The 23,336-nt window shown below is 23.9% G+C and overlaps 1 protein-coding gene across 3 annotated transcripts in view; it reads left to right on the top strand.

Moving 5' to 3' along the window:
* Positions 1 to 23,336, top strand: part of LOC114124536 (otoferlin-like) — a 143,120-nt gene that overhangs the window by 7,147 nt on the left and 112,637 nt on the right. For all 3 annotated transcript variants that reach the window (XM_050202433.1, XM_050202432.1, XM_050202431.1), the window contains exon 2: positions 22,196 to 22,242. In XM_050202433.1, the coding sequence (XP_050058390.1) occupies positions 22,196 to 22,242 (47 nt within the window). The remainder of the gene's footprint in view (positions 1 to 22,195; positions 22,243 to 23,336) is intronic.

The raw sequence follows: 23,336 nt of genomic DNA, 5'->3' as shown, positions 1-23,336 counted from the left end.
GTCCCTGGACGATATATAAGGGGGCCCAGATTAGGCACAATTCAGACGTGATCCACCAGAGTTAGCGCAAGCACCTTCACGTCACCCAGTTTAATATTTTATGTCTCCTGGACTTAGAATATTTTCACAAGTTTTATTAAATTAATTAATTGGACTTAGAATAATTTTAAATAAAAAACACTTAGAATAATTTCGAGAGTTCAATTATTTCACAAAACCTTTCCAAATCGACATCATTCAACTGATTGTACGTGGCACGTTACAGTATTAATCTCTGATTTAAAAATTAAAAATTTATAGGTTTGTGGTTAGTCTTTGATTTTTAAAATTATACAGAACAAAGCTTTGTTGATTTTATTTAAATTCATAATATTTTGTTTTCTTTAACTTTTATATCCAAAGTTTAAAATCAATTTAATAATAACAGTATTTTACCTATACTGATATTATTTTTTGCAGGGAAAAAATGTTGATTTATTCATTACACTCAAAGTATTTTATCTAAATATTGCAAAGTAATTAAAATTTTATAGTTAAAAATTAAAAGTTTACGAGGTCAAATGGTCACCAAATGAAGCTGTGCAGAATCAACTGAACGAATGGCAAGTAAAGTCGGGCATGATATCGATTTAAGGTTAGACTTACTACCTTTATTTACCTCCTGTGGTTTTCACTAAGTTACAATGCTTTAATTTGTAACGTTCGTATAATAATAATAATAATAATATTTTTTTGTCGATTTACCTAATTTCTTATTGTTTAAGAAATCAATAATCGCTATTTTTGCAAGTAACATAATTTAAAAATTTAATGCGCATTAGGGGGATTAAAATATTAAATAATGCATTCATGAACATTATAGATAAGCAATTTGTGTAAGTTAATGTAGAGTATAATTAAAAAGATTTCTTAGATATTATATTCATAAAAATAAATTTTAAAATGATCATCATATCAAATAATATTTTCACAATGTTGGTATGTTTGCGATCATTATGTTGAACTAATACAAATCGTACACTTGAAGACACAATTTTTCTAATACAAACTTCGAATAACCGTATGTATTAAATGAATGAATAAAACATAACACATTTTCAAATACCTACCTATTAGGAATAATATAAGTCGTATATAATAATGCAATGATTTTTGTTTATATCAATATACACATAAATTACATAAATGTCAATATAAATATTTAGCAAAATTAATAAGTTAAATTATTTATAGTTTAATTTACGCATGATTAAAGTATGTATATAATAAAATATCTCAAGATAACGTTAAATAATAAAGTACTTATACTGAATAAAGTTATAAAAAAAATCATACATTTTTTTAATAATTTACACTTAATCTCGTTAAAAACTTTTTCTTGTTTTTTTTTTTTATGTTATTCGAAAAATTCGATTAATATTACTTGCAGCAGACATCAGGATCCAATTTCCAACCCCAGCGGGGTTTGTTCAGCATTTAAAACTAGGCAGCTATAATATATAGTAGACAGGTACCTACACTATAGATTATCTTTTGCTTTTGTTCGGATCTTAACTATAATGAACCATCCTGTTTTTAATTCCCTCAAATTAATTAGCTCTAATTTATATTTTTATCGTTTATAATTTTAATATTTTTGTTTTCAACTTTGTTGATGTTTTCAATCGACCGGGTATGATCTTAAAAAATTATATAACCATGACATTATGTATATAACTCAAGATTTTAATTAACAAATAATACGTGACTTATATAATATTCAATATAACATAATAGATTTTGCTGAGGTTACGGTCTGAAAGCAGGCATTGGCGTATTGTTCTATAAACCCCATTAGGCCCGCTTAAAATATAAGACCCGTTATTAAATTATGATCTTTCTATAATTTTGATGTTATAGTAAACTATTCATATATGCGTTACAATTTGTTTCAACGTTAATTTTATTTCATTTAAATGTATCTATAATTTTGAATTCAGTTGTAGGTACGGTAGTAGGTGAAAATTGTGTTTAAAAGTGTTTTGGTATTCACAATAATTATTTGTTTTGAGAACCTAATAGTGAAAATTATATTTTGATAATCAATGATATTATAATAAACTTGTATGAAATCCATGTACTATATTATATTACCATGCGAGAAAAATGACTATCGAATTGGCTAAAATAAAATATTATTTTAAAATATAGTGTGTAAAAGACACTTTAAAATGTGTAACAATTCGAATTTTACTCATGTTTTTGAAAATGATACTATTCTGAAAGTCTGTTATACAGTATATAATGTGTGTATTATAAAATGGACAATTTTCAAACATCACTTTTGATATTATTTTCTAACCATAGTATGTATTTTAAGTTTAAAAGTATATACATTTATATAGCGTAGTTTATTCCTACATAGTTCGTCATGTAAACTATAGATGCTCCGTTTCCATAAATTAATAAACCTTTTAGCAACTGAAATTAATAATAACTCGGAATATTTATTTCCTAAATTATGATTTTGTGTGCAGTATTTTTCAGTGTCTTCAGTTCTCCAGCTGGTTGTCTTTTTTTATTAAGTTTAAAATTAATTGCATTCTGTACCTACTTATAGGTATTATGATGTTTTAAATATACAATATGAAAACTTGGGTTTTGAAATACTTTTCATTTTTTTTCAATAAGAAATAACAATAATTATACATTTTAACTACGAGTTATTACATTTATAACTAATAACTTTACTATTAGGTATATGTTGACGTTAATTCATTAATCAATGATAGATACGAAAGTAATGAATATTTAACACCAAGTCTAAACATTATGTTAATTTAAATAACTAAAATTTGTCACGTACAAAAAACCAACAAAAATTCAATTTAGAAATATATTATGTAAAATGAACCTAGAGAATATAGTGTTAATCGATTTTTTATTGTCATTGATGCCTTAATGAAATTTCTTTGTAGAGAACAAAGTAAATGAAATCGATATTAAATATTGAAGTTTATTAAAATAATAGAGTATTCTATTTTGATTCATTATTTATTCGATAAATTTTTAATGTAAAATACAAAATGTTGAAAAATAATTTTCAAAATATCACTGTTTTGTTTTAAATCAAAACAATTATAAAGATAAAATAAATAATAAAAAATATAAAATATAAAATATTTATAGGTAATTCTAAGAATAATAAATAAACATAAAATAGTAAGTTATTAAAACTTTTAAATGTCAATATTATGTTATGTTTACCGTATTATTATTTTTAATTTACCAAATTTTCCACACAAAGTACCTTTTTATAAATTATAATACTATATTATTATTTCGTATTATTGATTATTATGGTTTAGATTCTAAGCAGAGTAATGAATATATTGATTAGGTTGTTACTGTGAATGATGTATACCTTTATTTTTATTTATTCTTGTGTCTGTCAACAGTAATCATCTCTGGGGCAGTAAAAATGATTTGATTTTAAACTTTGAAGGTGAATTCTGATAGTAAATTGAATCAAGTTGAAACTTTTGGTGGTGAAAAATAAAAACTTCCAAGTATTTTTTTTTTTTAATGATCGGGTAAAAAGAAAAGGTAGGCACGTAGGTACAACTCTGTTGTACAGCAGTTGTTGAGTGGGCGGTCATTAATGGATGTATTAAAATTAAATTCAACAATATTTTATCATTGTATACGAAAAACAATTGTGAACGGAGGCGATCTATCAGCCTAGAATATTTTATATTATATTGAAATTAGCAATATTGGTCCTAAAAGTTCTTTAAACACTCATAAAACATTAAGTGGACTTACCGCTAGAATTTTTTTTTTTTTTTATATAATGGATTACAAAGCACTTAAAGTATTTTGTATTAAATTTTAAAATTTTAGGTATGAATATTAAACGTTTATTCAATTTTTTCGTTGAAAATCCTTTTTTGTATGTACAATGATTTATCATTGAGTTCGAGTGTAACACATGCACATTACTCCTCAATGACGAAGTTTACTCGACACCAACTGTGAAGTTGAGTGGTTATCGAATTTCCTTTTTTTCCAAAATAACTTTTTTTATAGTTTAAAATGTTATAATGGTTTAATAAAGTAAGTCTGAATATATAGATTAATCCAACTATTTATTACCTTTTACCACAATAATACATACACTTTATTTTTCAAAAACTCATTTTTGTTTATAATTCATTATGCTGCTGTCATTTACTTTCTATATTTAGTTACTACGAAACACAGGTAGCGCTCAATAGTGCGTTAACTATACAGGTGCTCGTACGAGTACAGTGTAGTGTTTTATTCGTGGCTGATGTCATTATTTCTTTCATTAGTTTAATTAAAACGAGTTCTAGGTGGCGACCCATTCGTTTGAGAGGTCCGTACAGTTTTATCACGTGGTTAAAGTAGGTCATTCGTGTTTGAGAAAATCAAAAAAATCAACCCCACGAATTCCCCCGAGTATGGACGATCCTACCCCTTATACTTTTAAAATAGACATTTTGATGCGGCTCTCATTGTTATGTCACTTCAAAAATCTACTCACAAATACAAAATGAATTGATGGGTACTTTTTGCAGATTGTGCCGAATACAAAAGGTTAGTGTTTGTGCTTCAGGCCTCTGCGTTGTACATTGGACGCTATAAAAATTTGTATACAAGTGTTTTAAAACACTCGTAAAATGTTTTGATGTTATACATTTATAATTAGAAATAACTAACTACGACGGATTTAGTGAACCGCTTTATAATATTAAATTTTTTTTCGTCACTTTTTTATGATATTAATAATTATAATAATGCAAAATAATTAATAACAAACAGAAATAGTATCACCGTATTGTAACAGACCGTTAGAATTGTCATCAATACGTTTATAGCGTAAATCATGAAATATGATTATTACGAATTGATACTTAAATATTTCTGAAATATTTAGTATACAATACTATGAATCTATAGGTATTTAGTTTCTTTCTCATTCTCAGATATTATCATTTCTCGTTTTTTTTTTTTTTAATCACTACCATTATGTTAAAAATATTTTAGAATAAAATTCTACTAGATTTGATAAAATATAAGTTATACCTCTAAAAATAATTAATAGTTTAATTATTTATTTTTATACCAAGTTTTAAAACACATTATTATTACAAATCAAATATTTAACTTTATTTAAATAAATAATAATATGTTAAATTAATTTTCATTTAGTCATGAAAGAATATTATAAAAATCTATGTTTTTTCTTAAATGAAATTATTTAGTATATTCGTATAAATACGTAATACCTAACATAAAATATTATGCATTTTGTTTTGAACAAAACGTACATTTTAAGATATTGTATATATTTATTCAGAAAATTATTTATTTCATAAAAATAATAATATTTAATAATAATATTTTTATTATTTATTTCATGAAATCTAGAAAATAAATAGTTATAATAATGATTATTTGTTTTAATGTGATTATACAAAATTAATAATTTTAAATTTAAAATAAAAAAGAAAAAATAGTTTGTAATAATTTTGTGTTCTTTAAGAATTTCTCATTTAAAATCTCCAAATTAACTGCTTAAAAAGTTAACTTAACTGTAGTCTTTTATATAAATAATACAATGTCATAACATTTACCAAACAAATTAGAAAAACATTTTGTAAAAATTTTATTATTTTAAATTTAGTTTATTTAGTATATCATTTTTTTTTCAAACTTATTTACAATACGCATATATAAGCAGATTACTTATTATAATTATATGGATGTGGAATACAAGTTATAAGGAACTTAACCTAACCTAAACCATGTACTTTTGACATAAATGTATTAAGTATATGAGTAAAATTATTTCTCACACGATTTAGAATTTAAATATTAACCGTCTAAATATAATTATAATTAAATATAACCTATTTATTAGTTATCAGAATTCAATAATAATTAGCAATTTCAAATATTCACTCGGAAATTGTATTAAATGAAACTGATCTAACTTGGAATTTTAATTAAATCCAACAAATAATTTGTATCAATTATAAAATATTATCTGATTGATTAAAGTCACTTCAATTTTTTATCAATTACTATAATTATTTTTGAACTTCAACATTAATTTTTACTTATTGTAATTTGATTATATCAAGTATTTAATACACTTTACATTCCAAATATATACCTATAAATATTAAATACTTTTTAGCAATTATTTATTGAAGAACAGTTTTTGTTTAACAACTACAGACAATTATAAAGTTACTTTTTTAGTAATTTGTCTTGTTTTGCCAGGGTAATTTAATTAACTATGTTTTTAATTTGTATAGTAATTAGTTATTTTTTAACGAGTTTTACATAGACGTAGAATTATATTAAATTTAAAATATAACTGACATAAAAATCAATATATTATTCTATGGTTTGTCAAAAATTTGTGTCTTTGACGTTGATAAGTAAAATATTTTCCCTCAAAGGAAAATTAAAAAACCATTTGGCAAGCCGCGAGTTTAATGATAAATCTTTTAAGGTAGGAGTTGGATTTTAAGCCCATAGGGAATAAACAATAATTTGACCTGGGGATTTTTGTATGGCATGTTCGCTCTCGAGTGAGTAGGTCAATCGTTTTCTTATATCTATAGGAAATATATCTATTGAAATCGGTACTATAATAAGTTAATTCATTTTTATTGAATTATTTACGTTAATAGTCAGAAAGCATTTTCAAAACTATGTTTGTAAATATTTGAATTATGTATCTGTTCTCGAGCTATTACGATTTGAAGTACTGTTTTCGTCAATGAATTTTATATGAGTATACTGTATATAGTTTCAAATGTAGGCGTAAGCCAACAATATTTTGATCTATAAGTTTACATTTCAGTGTAAATTAAATTTATTTTTCCTTTAGAATATAAACTAATGATTTTTAAAATTCCTGAGTGGTAAAAAATAAATCAAATTAAAACACAATATTAAAATAAATGAATAATATGTACCAAGTATTTCATGATATGAAATGCATATACTTTTTTTTAGGAAATTAACTTAAAATTATATAAAAAATGTGTGTAAAATGTATTCTACGGTATACTTACCAATGTAAGTTGCGAGTGGACTCACAGACAAAACATGCACAATATAACAGATAACCCAAAAAATCAAAATAAATTTCAATAACAAAGTGTGCAATAATTAAATTTAAGTTTATATATTAAAATATTTGAAAAATGTTCTACGTAATTTAGCAATATTAATGATAATGTTTGCTACTAATTTATAGGATATTGTGATGAAATATAAATTAATACGCGAATTATATTGTTTGACCCTCAGTTGTTTTCCAATACTCAGAATATTCTTGGAAGTAAACTTCAAATAATAAATATTCATAGTACCGTTTTACAATATAATAGTAAAATAAAGTTTATTTTTCGTGATAATTTACATTTAATGTTATCAAGCGTTGTCAATCGGTTAAACATAATATAGTTCGTTTGTTAAATGATCTCCATTTAGTACCATCAACAAATTATATTATCAATTACCTACGTGAGTTATTGATTAATGTATAACGGGATGAACAACTTCCATTTTACCACGAAATAGTTTTGAAAACAGATTGTGCAGAAGCCAAATTCTCAAACAGTAGGAACTAAATATTAAACGTGGCCGTAAATTGTATACTTGAACAAGTTTACAAAGTATGTTATAACTTGTAAGGATGTGTATAATAACGTTTATTGTCTACATGTATACATCCTAGAACTATTATAATACGTACGGCCTAAATAGGATATTCGTATCTAAGGATAACTCAGAATATTACATTGTCAAAAACGTATCACTGCAGTTATGTAGTATTTCAGCTAATTACTTTTGTCACTATCATATGACTTTTTCATAAATTATTTATATATTATAATGTAATGGAGCTCTAATATATTTGACATGAAAGTTTCTCCAAAAGCTTTTCATATAAATCAAAGTGTAGGAGGTCCGATTTTATAATTAGCCACAGTTTCCGGGTTCTAGTTGTTGCTCCACTGAGATGCAAATAAGTTTACTAATTAAGTGTATTTGAAATCTGATTGTTAAGAATATTGTTTGGAGTGCAGTTAGATCTTAGATATGAGTGTTGCATATAAATTATGCTCGCTAATTTCAATTTAAAACCGTTGATATTTTGTCTCATGTGTAAATTTATTTTGACCTATAATACTCAATTGAAATCATACTTGCTTTGTTTTTTAAAAATTGTTTTTATTTTCCTGTAGTTTTTAAAAATTATTTGAAATATTTTATCAAGCACGAAAATAAAACATTTAATTTGTTTTACCATAATATATATAAATGACAAATGTGTTGTGTTTATTTAGTTTCAAATAATCAAATAATAATGCATCAAAAAGTTATGAATATAGAATAAAAATAAACAATATTTAAAATAAATATTTTTTGTTGTATATTAATGATATTATAGAAAAGTACTTTATAAAATAACGTAATAATCTCATTAAGTGTAAAATGCACGCATATAATCAATATACTTTAGGTAATTGGTGTACTCTGATTTACCTTTGAGCTACCATAGAAAGTACATAATATTTTAATGTTATATTCTGTATTAAAACCATTTTTAAATAATATTATTCACTGTATTGTACTCTGTGTTTTTGATTTAATTTATTTAAATATTATTTAAGTTTTAATAATATATTTCTTAAATTATAATTCATCAACACAAGTTAATAAAACAAAAGCAATTGCGTGAACGGCATATTAATAGGTAGTAAAAGTCTGACAGTAAAACCGCGAAGCCTGAGGAATACAATTAACCTCTTCGTTGATTGCCGACAAACAGCAGTTGTTGCTGCCAGAAGTCAAAACATGTCTCCGAGTTCCTCCATCAGTCACCAAGCCAAGACAACTCGACCAACGAGCAAGTCTTGAAACTCATTAACGAAATTAGTAAAGATAATTTATTGAGATAGCATTGTATATATCGTATACAAAAGCATTTCTAATATTATTAATACAGTTTTACTATAACTATTATTATATGTACGCGAAAATAACATTAATCAACAATTAAAAAATTTTCAGGCACCGTCCTAAATACCATGGCTTATTTATAAAATAATAATATTAATAATAATAAATATTTTAAATCGATTTATAAAAATAGAATACACAAAGGGAACATTCTGTAAAAATTTTAAGGTAAACCAATATTTTCATATGTGCATTTATATTCGATATACATAGTATATCTATAAGTAAATAAAATTGGAATGTCTTCTTGTTTGTCGCGGGCTTCATCATTGAAACAGCTGAACTGATTTTGACAAGATATTCACAGGTAGGTAAAATAAATTGTTAGGAGTTATCTAGAATATTTATTTTAACCAGAAGTTCAATCACTGTTGAATGGTGTACACACGAAATTTGTCCGTTGGATATGAAAATTGAACGATTTGTTTATTTATAGTTATATCAGGTCATACAAAAAAAAAAAAAAAAACTTTTCATTGCTACTATTCAGTTAAGCTGCCATGAAAAAGGAAGATTCCTTTTAAATTATTATATTGAAGTTCAGAAAACACAGGAGTTCTAAAAACACCAAGCGGCGTTTGTCTTCAAAGCGAGGTACATTGAAAGTAATTTTCTTATGAAATGAGGTGGGACTGGGTATACTCAAAATAAAATACAACGAGCATTGTGCTTGATATTTGTCCATTTTTCTCAGAGAAAAGTCGAGTAATACAAATATTTCAATGTAAAAATTGTTAAAATTAAGTAACCGTTCAGTGGACTGTTAAGTATCATTAGGGTTATTGCAATGAATGTGTTAAATTCGAATTTAACGATGTATCATTTTACACGAAAAATAATTCTGAACAGAGATTACTAAAGTATTAGTTATAAAAATTGAACATTTTGTAAATTGTTTAGTACAAAATAATTTACAAGTTTTAATGAATTTTGTCAAAATTTGTACTTGAAATACTTATAAAATTTGTGTCTATGTATTTTTAATAAATTTAAATAATCATAGAACAATCTTATAAGTTACAAGAAACTTATATTAAATTTTCAAGCATTTTGACTCAGCACAATATATCGACATAGATTAAAATAAATCTTAAATTTAAAATGTTCATATATATTATATTTATATATAACTAAAAAAGAGTATAAGTATTTTTAATATTTTATAATGAATAGCAAATTATATCATAAACATATGGTGAAAATGTCAATTATCTACAATTATTTCTTTTTTGAATTACAATAAAATAAGAAATATCTTTTGAAAAAAAAAACCAGTTAATTTACAGATGAGTAATAATGAGGACGTATATTAATTAACTTGGTACATTATATGGTGTCTTTTAAATAATACCAATTTCTCATTGGATTAAGAGTTTAATACTCAATAACTTATAGTAACGCATCTTAAGTGCCAAAACTCTTAAACGTATTTTTGAGTAATTTGATGGATGTAACGCATCAACAAACTACTACAATGACAATATGTATGAGGTGGCTATATTATGTTTATTAATTTGAACTTCTTAGTGAAATAGGGCTGATGTTTAATGTATGTAAATAATTAAACGTTTTACTTAAATTACTAAATTAACTAATTTCACGTACCAAGTCTTTATGTCAACTTATTGCCAAGCATATGTAATTTGTCTTATACAATTATTATGTCTATTGCAAGTAGATAAATGTACAAGCTGTACTTGATAGGTTAGGTTTGGTCCTAAATGAATCATGCAATTCCTTGTTGGATTAAAACATTATGTTTAGAACGTTTTTTTTTTTGTATTTTAAATATAATACACATGTTTTTTTCTATTATTTTTATCATTATTATTTAACTGTGCCAATATTCATAATAATTTAAACCATAACAATGGTAGTATCAAAAATAACATTGAAAAAAGTATCATCTTTATTAATTGTTTGTTGTTTAGTTTTCGTGTCTTCTAAGAAAATAGCTTAAGACAGGATTATGGCTTTACCTGGGATTAGAGATTTTTTCTTTGATTTTAAAGATAAGATTTCCTCCTGTTTTATTTATTACGTTTTAGATATTTGAAATTGATTTTTTTATCTATGCCGATTGCTGATTGGTAAACAAGGTCTCATATCGCTATGAAGCTGTTATTTCATACGAGCCAAGGTGATTTTAATGCTATTCTCTACAGTTAATTTTGGATAGTTAGCCGCACACATTGAGAGTAGTCTTATTAGTTATTGTTGCCATATTTAGCGTAGTAATAAAGTTTCATGCGCAGGACCGAGCTATGAGATTTAATAAAGGTATAGAATTCGTTTCCGTATACTAGATTTTTTTTAATGTGGGTTTTCCAAGTTGATATTTTAGCAGGGAATATCTCTAAGTATTTCACTGATTCATCCTTAATGTTTCATTGGACTTATTGATTGTATATTTGTACTAAAGGAGAGGAATTATATATTCTCTCTTTGAATTTTTTTTTCATTCGTTAACTCTGTTATTGTGTACTTCTGGGTACTATTTTTAAGTGAAACGGTTTAAGCCAAAATTGATGGAGTGGTATAATTTTTATTCTATGTATAATTGTTTCTAGGAACTCATACAGGGTTATGAGTAGACTTATTATGGTATGTGTTATAGATTTTGGATGATTCATTTGGTTTTTCGGTGACTATATGATAATTGATAGTTTCCTTGTATTTGAGGAAAAAAATTAGACTCAATGTTTAGTTTAAGATAGTGATTTGAAGTTAGATGAACTTAAATAAAACTAATATCATTGTATTATTTATTGCCAGTATTTATGTTTATACGTGATGACTTGAAGTATATTTTTAATTAATGTGTAAGAATTAAGTCTGAAGTCGTACTAATCATGAAAATTATTAGTCTAAAAATGAACAACATATGATTTTTAGCTTGTATTGATAATTTCATTTTATTATTTATTTGTTTAATGAACAATAATTTAAAAATTTAAATATTCATGAACTATTGTAGAATTTCATATTATATAATATATTACTTGAAAATTTTCATTTAGTAGATATACCCATCTTATTAATATACGTTTAAACAATAGAGTTCGTAAATTAATTGTGTATCATTTGTGTGGTGAGAAGAATAAAATAATACAATATTAAGTAATGAGAATGAATAAAAGTATCAAAACAAATGCTTTTGATAAGTATTAATTTTTGATTGTAACCATACAATATTATATACCGATTTGTCAGCTAGTAAAAATCGGCTCACAGATTTTAATAATTGAAATCGCTTTTTTAGAAATGTAATTTTTGATTATGTTTATAAATTGAAAATTTGACAAAAATTCAAAGTCGTAGTAAGTAGTAATTATTTAATAATAAATTATTTAAAATCTTACAGTAAATCTGTTTTATTTTCACAAATTTGTCTGTTATGATAAAACAATTTAAATTTACAACCACCAAAATCAAATTAATATAATTTTCTAATTTGACTAAACGGATTTCTATGTTATGAATACAAACTACGATTGTTTAATTTCAAACGTATATAATGTAATCAATGAATTTACATTAATTTAGAAACATATTTCAAAATTAGTTCATTATTGAGTTTCTAAAAACGCGTTTAAGAAAAAAAAAAACAATAACACTAAAATGTAAAATGTAAATACTTATTTTATGGCTTAATATACACACATAATTAATTATTATAAAATTCTGATTAATTTGATTTTTTACTTGTATCAAGTAAATTTAAATATATGGCAGTAAAATAAATTGTATAATACATTCTCAACTTTTATATTTTATCTTTTTCTTAAGACTACTTTAGTTAACAGACGTAAATGTAATCATAAAGAACATTTTAAGGTAAGGTATGTTATACAAACCTTGCTTTCGAGTTTGACTAAAACGAAAAAAATACTTGTAAATATCGATTCATCTATTGTGGACATTTTAAAAGTGCTTTTAGTTACCTATACAATCTTTATTTTTATAAAAAAAAAAACAGTAAACCAGTAAATTATGGTAGAATAAATATAATGCTTAAAATTCCAAAAATATGTAATCAATAACATACTACCTAAAAAATGTATTTTTATAAATTCATATCGAGGTTTAATATAATACGTGTTTTATTTGGTTGGTTTTTTTTTATTACTATTTTCTGAGCATTTCGTATACATTATATTGTATATAATTTGTATAGATGTATTACATATATAATCAAAAAATGGCTTGCGTATATCATATATTATATCTTACAAAATGTAAAATACGATTTAATATTTATGTTATTCATCAGATTGAGTTCGTCTGAAATAACTCATTTCATTCTTAGTACAATTGAACTTGCCTACCAAATAACATTTTTGCGATTTATGAAATAATCAGATTTCTATATCTATACATATGTATATATTTTTTATTATTTTAACGACAAAAACTGTACACAGTCACTCTGGATATCGATTTAAGAACTCTTTTCTCAGGTATTGTAGTAAAGTCTAAAAAAAATTATAAATTTTTGAGAATTTTTAAATGTGTATTTAAAGTAAGTATATTCAAAAACCGAAGTACAATGTAACTAGAATAAAGTTTTTCTCTTTTAAATTGAGTTTTTATTCAGTTCTCCCGTGAATAAATAAATAAAAATAAAAATGGCCGGCTACGACACTCTTGAATACTTAATGTGTCTTTTGTAGATTAAGTGCAATAATGTATGAGTATAATATTAATAATATTATGTTAGTTCAAGTTTCTAACTGACAAACACTATTCATCACGGTCTGCATGATACATATTATATAATACGCGTTGGCTAGATATATTTCTTAAGTATTTCATATTATTACCATGTAAATGTAATAAATTCATTTGATTTTTTAGTTAAAATTTAAATTTTGTGGTATAAAATAATATGATATTTAGTCCAATCTATAATAATAGTTCTGTTATGATAAATGATAATCTTTTTGCTATTTTTATCGACTTATAGGGTTGGGTTTTGATGAGAATGTTTCGTCGTCCACACTATTGGTACAATATACATGATACAGCAAACGCATTATTATTTTTATTATTATTATGGTTATTACCTACAAGTATTTATTATAGTTGATACCTAGTTCTAGTCATTGAACTAAATGCTATTTATTTTAAGTAGTATCAGTGTACCAACCAACGGAGTTACAATTATCTCACGCCTTCAAATAATGGCCGAGTTTAGTATTTAATTAAACTTATATTGTTTTAGATAAATTAAAATAATCCAGTTTTATATTTAGTTAATAGTTGAGACACAAACGGAAAATAAAACAAAATATTATATATATACAATATATATCAAACTTAATATAAAAGTCTATGTTAAATTTTTAAAAACGAACCAAGTTGTATCAAATATAAAGCTAAACAAGGCTAATAATTAAACTGTTTATAATATAACTCGATGTTTTAAGGAGTTATATAACAAGTAAATTTAAATGAAAAGTATATTTTACTTCATTCTGGTTTCAATGGTTTCAAAAACAGTAATTGTCAATTGTTACCAGATCTTTGTTCTATTTCGTGAATATAATTCTGTACTTGACAAAAACAACAAATTGAAATTCAAAACTCCTTAGGGATTTAACAGGCATGTTTAATGAAATTGCGCGTTTCTTTAGAACCTGGACAGTATATAAAATATTAATTTAAAACAAATATTTATATTTATAGTTCTAACTTCTTTGTATAAGTGTCGTGTATTTATTAACTTGTTGTGGTATAATATATGTACAATTTTCAAAGTCTATGATATTATTTGACATCGTTTAATGATTAATTGATCTATTTATGTAAAAAAAAAAATAAAAAAATAAATTTTGAATTAAAATATTAGAAGGATTCTCGAATAAAATATAAAAAAGTACATTGGTCGTATGTGATATGGTGACTAAAAATATTGGGTTTTTTTTTTATAATAGTCACGTTTATATGTATGATATTTGTTATTTATTTAATTTTCTTAAAGGATTTTCCTTGGAATCTATAGAATTTATTATAAATAGATATTTATGGAATTCTAGATGGTTGTTAAAAGTTTTGTTGATAACTTGACATATATACTTGTTAACGGTTAGGTTTTTGACCAAACTCATCAATATTTTAAAACCAATTTCAGTGATAATAATACTACAGATTTCAATCACTAAGTATAATTTATAGTTATAAATTATAAATATTTATATTTATAGTTATAACTTAATAATAACTAAGTAGCTTGTTACATATTCTTTACATTTCATCATGTATTTTATTATGTCATATATTATATAAAAAGATTAGAGAAGTTTAATTTCAAAAAATGTATTTTTGAAAAACTATTTAGAAGATTTTATTTAAAACTTTTAGGAAACTTCTGAAATGTATGCAATCTGATTCTTTAATTTAAACACAAGCTTAATATACTATTTGATTAATATTTTTCAGTCAAAATATTTTTTAATTAAACTTAGAAGTATATTTCAATACTTCGAATTGATTATCTAAATAAAATATACCTAGTTATTAATTCGAATAATAGACCATTTTCGCTTTAAAGTTTCACATTATTATTGAATTCAAATTTAGCACTTCTATTAGAGTAATCACTCAATAAAAAGGTACAATTGACACTTATAACCGTACCTAAAATTTGCATTCATACGAGTACAATTTTTATTTTTTTTACTTGGAAATGGGTTTTATTATTGAAAATCATTTATCTTTCTTTATTTAATTTTCTCAACATTGAACTTTATTTGCTTAATTTAAAATATTATCACGGTTTTCCTATAAAATATAGTTTTTCAATTTCCATTCAATCATCTAGTTATTTATCTAGTATTTTCTTCTTTTTTTATTAAACTCGGTGTTTTCAATTTGACCTTTTTCTAACTTAAAATATAGTTACTGGTACGTGTCAAACACAGTATTGTCTGAAGTAGTATATAATTGACGACCAACATATACTATGTACTTTAATTTAACGAAAAGATTTAAGTTTAGAAATGTCAATACTTAAAATGTGTACAATATTAAACTCTTAAATTTATTTTTATTTAAAATTCAAATAAGATATATATATATATATATATATTTATTGTTTTTTCTTGTTTGCTTGGGTATCTGTATTCGCTGGAATTTTTTTTATACATAAAATAAACTAGAATAAAACAGATATAAAAAAGCACAATTTTTTACAGCTATCAGTACAATAGAATATCAACCTAAAAATAATAGATAATATAACTGTTTAAATAAATAGCATTTTTGAAAGTATAGAATATTTTAGCAGAGTTATAGATGTATTTAATAACATGAATACATTATTAAAAGGTTTTTTAGTTTCTTTAAGTATTTTAGACACATTTTTTATATTATGGAGTCAAGCCTGGCTTTGTTTTGAGTTTAAATTCCGAGGTAATTGAAAAAAAAATTGAAACTAAATATAACATGTCTGAACCAAAATCTAAATATTGTGAAAACTGGTATCGACTAGTACACTAAAACCCTAAAAGAATTTAAATACAGTTTATCTTTCTACTTAATAATGGAAGTTCTAACAATATGAAAACAAGTATTTAAATTTTAATGTGTTTGGATTTGGAAAAATTAATATTTTAAAAGCTTATAGTAAATGTAAACGAAAAAAGTAAATGTAAAAAAAAGTTCATAGTAAATGTAAAATGCTTATATTACCTATATTTTATTTTAAATTCGATTAGCTGAAAAATTAACTCGAATGAGCTCGTTTTTAATCTTTGACTTTTATTAAATAATCTTAAATAAAAATGTAATAATGTATGAACATTTTTTTTTTTTAAAGTATGCTAAATATAGAATATAAATATTAGATATAGTGAAAATTATCTTGAATAATATTCATTTTTCATATTGTTTTAAACTAATAATATTATATTGCTTATACGCATTTAAAAAATATTATTCTGATACAAATTGCAAGGTTGGGTAAATACATAATGTATTGTACGGCCTAATAAATAGATAGTTGAGATACAATTCTGCATTTTTTATGTATACTGAATATAAACGTAATTAGTTGCGTTTATAGAACTTTTTTTATTTTCACATATGTGTATTTTAATTTTTAGTTTTAAATCCTTAACTTATAAGTAGGTACTAAAGTTAGAACTTAGAATCAGTAAATTCAATCGAGTTTAGGAGCTGAGTCCGAGTAAAGAAAACAAACACGTGATATGTTTATTTAGCACTATTTTCATTAAAAGTTAGGCAAATAATACTTTATTTTTATTTAATTGTGTTACCTACTTATAAAAAGGTGTTTCTACTTTGAAAATAAATATTTATTTGGATACTTCATTATAATAAAGTACCGGCCGATGTCTTTAAGTGCCTCATAATACAATCAATTATTGTCTAATTTTCATTACAGAAATCGTCAATAATCAGTAGAATAATGATTACGAATCATCTTTTACAATTCGTAAATTTACAGAAAGCTATTTTTTACAATTATTTGAATTAAAATATTTTTATGTTAATGAAAAGTTGAAAATGTTTAACAATTATTTTTCATAAAATATTTATTTATATTTAACTCGTTCATATACTATTTGCTAATACTGATATACTTACGAGTATTTAACTTTCAAAATAAACTAAAATCTAAAATATTTTTAATCCTTCAGAAGAATAATATGGCAAATAATAATATTTATTTTAATAAAATAGTAATATAATTTAAATTGGATAATTGTGTTAAAATTATGTATATATGTATAACATCTAAAAACTTAACTATTTAATATTTTAAATAGCAATAACAATTATGTTTTCACTCCGAAATAATTTTCTTTCAGCAATCATTCAACATATACTCGTTATGTGACTGTGTCTACATTTTGTTTTGATTTAACAACATTATGAACGTAATAGAGCGTATTTTTTAGGGTCAATTTTCCATTTTCAGTGATGTATCTTTTCTGACATAACAATAATAAATGACATATCTCTGTAACACAACAATGAACAAATGGTATTTGTAAGTACTTTATTTTCGCATCATTGATATTCACATTTACAAATACACATGTATTCATTACAGCTCATAATTCTACGGTATTTCTTTTACCAGTTAACTTCACAAATAAAACGATTACTTGAACGTTTTCTGCAAGAATAAATTAATCACATTAATTATACACAAAAATAATTTAAATGACACGAAATAAAAATGAAAACTGTAAAATAAAATAAAATATATATTTTTATATGCTCTTAAATTATAATCTACTTGTATAAAACAAAATTATAAGAGTTCCTAAAAGCTTAATAACAAATAAGCATACTTTGTGTCTATACAAAGAATTGTATTAATCAAAATTATATAATAATTATGAAAGAAAAATTAAAGATTACATAATATACACAATATACACAATATAAACAATATACACTATACAGTCAGTAAAAAACTTAAGAGATATGTACAACATTTTATTTTTGTTATTTAGATAATCCTCCGTAATTTTAGCTGTAATTTGGTAATAAATTCTTAGATTTTAAATAAATAATATTACTATTATCATTATTACAGTTATTATTGCATACATAAAGAAAAAAGGTATGTAAGACATGTATGTAGGTACATCCAGAGCGGTACAAATAGATTTCTATTATAGGTGTGTTCAATTTGAATTTAATGATGTAAGTATCATTATAAAACGATTCTCAGTGGAAACAGTCTATCATCTTATACATCATCTAGTGATATGTTTGTTTTATATTACAGTAATTTATTTTACTTTTATTATTAAAATAGTAGGATGAAATCATTTTTTTTTTAAACTTATATTTATTATATCATTTTTTGTGATAGCATTTAATTATTACAATAATGTATATTTTTATACTATATTTTATCAAAATTTTAATAACACATTTTTGGAAATACCGCAAAATGGTAAAAATATATTAATAATAGTAGAAGTAGATAATATTTTAAAATAAATAAAAATGTTATTGCGTTTATTGAAATTAATAATAATATAGAATACATAAAAGTTTAAATTCCCACTAATAATGTTATTAAATTAAAACAATAATAATACATAAATAAATAATATCAAATAAATAAATGGGTGATACCAGTCTAGTCTTCAGTCGTATTCCGTCGTCTGAACTGTCAACACCCTACTGCGCATAAAGAAGACCGAATACCTGAACAAAAACTTCATCGTCGCCGAACCATTCTACCACCGATTTCCAGGGACTTTCAATTTTCACCTATAGCACACTAAAAAGGCTCTTTCCAGACTTTTCCAAGCCCCGTCCATTTATTTTAAGTATCGCTGCTCCCGTTGACAATTTACCACTTCAGTAGCCGCGTACACGAGTCACGTGCTAGTGGTACTTTTGGAGTCGTCCCGAACGATGTAAATAGATAAACTATTTTTCTCAATTATTTTTTATATTGACCACGCTTGGAGTTCCACACCGAGCACTATGTACCGCGTCGGCCTGCTCAATCGAGCCTAGTTGGTGTTGTGACAAAGCTTACCATTCTCTAATACTTGCGTAGGTTGTAAATATTTAACGTATAAAATAAAATAAATACTATACTGAACATACTCAGTGTTCACGGAAAGTTTACCAAATATTTAGCGGAACCATTTCAAGTTTTTTTTAACGACATTATTTTAGAAAAAAAATTTGAAAATTCTCGTGTATGTATATAATATATATATAGTTCAAAAACAGTTAAACATCATTTTCGGAGATTTCATTGTGTGATGAAAATGATAATATAATCAGCTAGTTGGTGAAAATTTCAGTTATCTATTATTATTTCTTTATTTAATTAAAATAAAATATCAAAAATTGTTTGAGTAAAAATAATTATTTTACGGGTGAGAAATAAAAAATAATTTGGTTTACTGGTAGAATTTTTATTTCATATAAAGGTGAAAAACTAATTAAGAATCATTAATAAAATTTAAAATGTTAGGTATAAAAACAAAATTTTTTTTATAAATTTCTAACTACAAAATAAGTTACCAATTTTTTGTATTTTAATGCTTTTTTTTATGAAAATACTAACTTAAAACGCTTATAAAAAATATTGTGACTATAGATTTTTAATACATTTTTAATCGAGAAATTCACTACTTATAAAATGTTTTACATTAAATTTTCAATTATTTTTACCCAGCAAATAACTTTTAGTCAATATTTGTTAAAAAAAAATGTTGACCATAAAATGCTCAAAAATATTTTAAATATCTAATTTTATTTTATTAAAAAAAACAACATTTTAAACATTTGATGACAATTTAAAGTTTCTATGGTTTTTCGTTTTTGAGGTACATAAAAAAAAAAAAATCGGAATAAAAAATTCTCTTTTATATTTTTTGTAAAAAAATACACATAACGATAAAACCAATACATTCATCGCTCCTTTCAGAGTTTAAAAAAAATATTAAAAAATATGGCAATCGGTATTTCATATAAACCACATAGTTTCAAAGATATAATCGTACGATAGTTTTGAACTAACTCTGTTAGTTTTTTTAAGTATTTATCTAATATTTTCAATGAATTCATAAAAAACTACGTTCAGTTTTATACTCTGCCTTATCTGTGTCTTAATGTCATACATTTGAAACTCTTAATATATTCAACAAGGTTTTACAGAATTCAATAAAGCGTGATCACTTCTTTTTATTTTTCTTAGTAAATTAACTATATTTTTAACAAAAATAATCTAAAACATATCATAAATGTATACCCAAGTCTCTCTAGTCTCCAGTCATCATAAAATTGCATCGATTTAGTTGTTTAACTACATAATATTTTGACTTTTAAATGTTAAAACATATACACAGTAACATATAGTATATATTTACTTCACCCTAAGATATCTTATAGACCAATTAGAATTTATTAAAATGTATGTATCTACATTGCTTTTATATATTTTACAAACAGACTATTCTAGTGTAAAATATAATTATTATAAAATCAATTCAATAACCGTTTCTTGGGACAAAGATTTTTGAATATAGTTGTGGTTTTATTCACAAGCTATAATTGCGATTATAATTTGATTGCGATTAAAAGCAAACAGACGGTAGAACGAGGAAAATAACTTAAAAAGTAATGAAACATTTTGTTTATATTTAAATCCAAGTATTAATGTATAAAACTAGTGTATACCTGTACTTGAGTTTCTGTTTTTATATTCAAACAAAACATCTGAAAATTAATAAGTTTCTTCAAAGAAAAAAAGAAACCGTTGAGTTTTTACTTTTACGTAAGATTTTTTTTTTATAATATATTTTAATGTTTAAGTTGTTTTCAGTGACTGCTGAACAATTTATTTTTAATACAAAATTGAGTAATAAACACCCCGTTTTAAATTAAATCAGTTACTCGAAAATTTTTATACTCATTATTTTTTACAACACGTATGGTTTTATACGAATTTTACGATAACAACAATACTATTAAAACAAATTGTATATTTTAAGTACTCATCTATTAGGTAGCTGAATAATAAAATATTAATATATATTTATTTTTAGGTTTATAGATTATCTTCCGTAATAGGTACTTACCAATTTATTAAAACGTTTGTAAATGTAATGGAAATTCAACGTGACAATTCAACACCAATCAAATTCAAATAGTTATTAAATCTTTACGATTTTGATTGTCATACTTATATATGACATAATATATAAATATATATTAGGTATTATAGCATTCTGCAATAGATCGTTAAACTACTGACAAGGGACGTCTTATTTAAAAGGTTATTTGATTACCGAAAACCACTTTATCTCAATTACATTTTGCATCGACACCTATTTAGAGTAATTAGGAATAGCTACATTCTAAACGCGTTCTTATTTATGATGATTAAATACTTGATTTAATCTATTTCACGAGCTCACTTAGTGTAGTGAAAGTCACAATTGCTTATTTGTACATTTAAAAAAAATTTAAATTGGATTTTCGCTATTTTTGTATAGGAAAAAATACATTTATGGTTAGATATAATCTATTTTGAATAAATTTCTAACCAAATATATTTCTAGTTCAACAGATTATAATATAAGTTAGATCCTATAGTAATGATTATTAATTTTACCTATTTATTTGTTTATAGGAATTGAGCAGCATTCAGAAATTATTGATTCTACATTAGTGAATCAAGTAAGTACCTACCTAATTAATAGTATAGTTAATTGTTTATTTATTAATATAAAAGTTCAGGATAGCTCAAGTACAGTTTATGGAAGTATTAAAAACTTAAGTTTAGTATAAAATTCAATTTATCGCTATTAATTTCAACAATGTATTATCTAATAACCAATAATAGTGATGCGATAAATTAAAGTCGTTTATTAACATTTACTCATATTTACACAACATCTGAAGAATTAGGACGTAATTTAATTTTAGTTTTTTGAAGGTACTTATTTAAGTTGGAACTTGTACTTAAATTAAATTCTCATGCACTTAGATCAAAAAGAGGACCATTACACGTAAAAACCCAAGTTGGAATGCTATAGTTCTCCTTTGGGCATTATAAAGGTTGAATTTGCTTTTAAAAGCTCTTTATAGCATATAACTTATAGGTACCTCAAAAAACTTTAAATGCAAGTGTCATGTAATGTAAATAAACTTTATATAATAATAACCAAAAAAAGTTTTTATACTTAAAGCTTTGATGAATTCATTTCCTGCGTAATTTTCGATAATGGGACATTTTAATTAAACGCTTTACTTTAGTTTTACTATTTTTTATATTCAATGGTTATAGGCTAGAACAGTAAAAATTAATAATTTATTAACCTATGCCATTATAGCTGGTCGTTAAAATTTTAAGATCCATTATTAAAATCTATTGTTATATCTTTTTATCTTAATAGACAATTTTTCTCACACGTATAACAACAATTAACTCAGCGTAAGCTTAAATAGTAGTAGTAAAGAATATAATTTACTAATATGTAAGTTATTAGTAATAACACACAAACAATACCAATTTAAAATAAATATCAGCAGGTCTGCTTGTAATCAACTATTGTATAATATTGTTATCTTTGATTTGAAGATTAGGTTTTTTTTTTCAAATTTAATAGCAAACAGGTTACAAGGCAAACATACACAAACATTCTTTTTAAAAGTTTTTTCATTTGAGTTAATCTATTTATTTAAATTTAGTACTAGCAATGGTGTAGAATCGTAGGTAATCATCTTGAATTGGTATGGCATAATGCAGTAGAAAAATGTTTTTTTTTCCT

This window comes from Aphis gossypii, chromosome 3 (genome assembly GCF_020184175.1).
Source record: "Aphis gossypii isolate Hap1 chromosome 3, ASM2018417v2, whole genome shotgun sequence".
NCBI classification, from domain to species: domain Eukaryota; kingdom Metazoa; phylum Arthropoda; class Insecta; order Hemiptera; family Aphididae; genus Aphis; species Aphis gossypii.
This window is presented reverse-complemented; position numbering and strand designations above follow the sequence as displayed.